Source organism: Haplochromis burtoni, unplaced genomic scaffold, assembly GCF_018398535.1.
Source record: "Haplochromis burtoni strain Fernald_Lab_line unplaced genomic scaffold, NCSU_Asbu1 Contig_1148, whole genome shotgun sequence".
In the NCBI taxonomy this organism is placed as follows: Eukaryota; Metazoa; Chordata; class Actinopteri; order Cichliformes; family Cichlidae; genus Haplochromis; species Haplochromis burtoni.
The window spans coordinates 1-1,755 of NW_024583509.1; the positions used below are offsets into that span (position 1 = coordinate 1).

At 42.2% G+C, this 1,755-nt stretch overlaps 1 protein-coding gene across 1 annotated transcript; it reads right to left on the reverse strand.

Annotated features, from left to right (window-relative positions):
* Positions 1 to 1,746, reverse strand: LOC102299898. The gene is made up of 4 exons (XM_005952279.2): positions 1,511 to 1,746; positions 1,254 to 1,430; positions 997 to 1,173; positions 1 to 874 (listed from the first exon to the last, which is right to left on the reverse strand). Exons 2-4 carry the CDS (start codon positions 1,360 to 1,362, stop codon positions 243 to 245), a joined length of 918 nt encoding a protein of 305 aa, XP_005952341.2. The 5' UTR covers positions 1,363 to 1,430; positions 1,511 to 1,746; the 3' UTR covers positions 1 to 242.
* Positions 1,747 to 1,755: the final 9 nt, after the last annotated feature.

The following is a 1,755-nucleotide window of genomic DNA, read 5'->3' on the forward strand; positions in this document are numbered from 1 at the left end:
GATGCCTGGATGCCCAGGACCCTGATCTATGGCTTGAACCAGGGAAGCCAGGCTCTAGCGGGGTCGTCTGTACACTTTGAAGTTTTGTGTTCCAGGTGTTGTATGATTGTTTTTCTTACAGGTGCGGCAGGTTGCGATACATTTTGCATTTCTATTTGTACTCTGTTCTTTCATTACAGCTTGTACACCTTAATATTTGTTTCTTTTGGTTTTGTATTACTCTCAAGCATCAAACACCAATATCAGTCAGGCTCATTTTGTAACATCACTGAGATCTTCTCACCTGAGAGATTCTCAAGTCGTTTCAGATTTGTCGTCTGTCTGCTCAGTTGTTGTGTGGCCATCATTGTCTGTAGATTAACCTCCCATATGAGTCCCTGTGCATCTTTTATTCCTTCTGTTAATTTGTTGTTTTCCAGTTGGTGATTGGCTGTTCTGGGAAGGCGTTCCCAGTTACCGTTATGTGCCAGGATGCACCAAACCACTCGGAGGTACAAATCCTCCTCCTTCCTGACTCTCACCTCTCTAGCAAGGGCCATGAACTGAAAATGATTCATTTTTTGCATCACCTGGGTGACCCCGTCTTTTAGCCCGCTCACTGTTAGGGTGCCAGATTGATCAGTTTGCATGAATAAACCCTCGGCCTCCACCAGTTCCTTAAGCTCCATCATGTCATCCTGGTTGAGGAGTTCCAGTTGCTCCTTGGAGTACTGAGTCTGATATTGATGCTTCAGCTTTTCCATGGCAGAGTCAACATGTTTTTTGGAAAGACCCAAGACAGACTGCTGACTTGTAGACCTGATTCGGAGTCTGCTGAGGCATGCACTCACAGAAGGAGGAGGCTGTTGTTGCTGTTGTTGTTCTTGAAATAACACTGAAAGGTGGATCAAACAAATAAGCAAGTATTTTCAGTAAAATAATAATTTAATCCCTTTTTATTTTAAAAGTCAATACACTAAATAACCACACAAGATGTCAGTTTGTGAATACTGTCACCTCTGTTGATGACAGCTGGGGAATACATCTGCATCGCTTCCTTTTTGAAAGCCGAGAAGACATCGATCTTAATCAGGACGAGGCGGATGTTGGTGAGGCTGTTCATTGATGATGTAGAAGACTTGATCCCTCGAAGAATGGCTCCTGCCACAATAGCAGGATTCAACCCTCCAGCTCCTGTTAAAACACCACTTGCATTCAGGCGTGTGTGTTTAAAAACAAACAGGATAAATAGAAATGCCAAACAAGATACTTACCAGCACACATGGCAGGAATTGCCACTGAACTGTAATTATACGATTCACAATAGTAAATAATATCACATACAAGTTGTTCAATGAGGACTTCATCCTGTTTTCCATGCATGTGAAAAATAGCTTTACAGGGGAAGTTTCCAGGCTGGGTCACGAAAATTTCTCCTCGATTTACTTTTGCTACACAGAAAGTGGGAGAGGAATGATTAGTGAGAGGCAGATAAGATGAGAATTTAAGTAACTGCTTTTCTTTTTCTCACCTGCTTTTAGCTCGGCTTCCACCTCTGGTCCAGCTCTAGTTAAGATGTCTTTGCATACTCCATCTATAGAAGACGAGAAATCATAAAAATATACATTAAAGCATAGCTGGACTTTTTGTTTGTTCTTTTTCTCGTTTTTTTCGGTAACGGTATAAACACTGAAAAGTGGTGGATTGACCAGATGCTGGGAGATGTGTAAAAATAACTCAGTTGTTTGGTGGTGGCTATGGCGGAGCTTCCACAGA

What these genes read in the sequence shown, in the direction of transcription:
- LOC102299898 (XM_005952279.2), bottom strand. Translation starts at nt 1,362, where the DNA reads ATGCATGGAAAACAGGATGAAGTCCTCATTGAACAACTTGTATGTGAT. An exon ending in AATTCCTGCCATGTGTGCTG is followed by an intron (nt 1,174 to 1,253) that starts GTAAGTATCTTG and finishes GTGTTTTAACAG; the next exon opens with GAGCTGGAGGGTTGAATCCT. An exon ending in CCCAGCTGTCATCAACAGAG is followed by an intron (nt 875 to 996) that starts GTGACAGTATTC and finishes TCCACCTTTCAG; the next exon opens with TGTTATTTCAAGAACAACAA.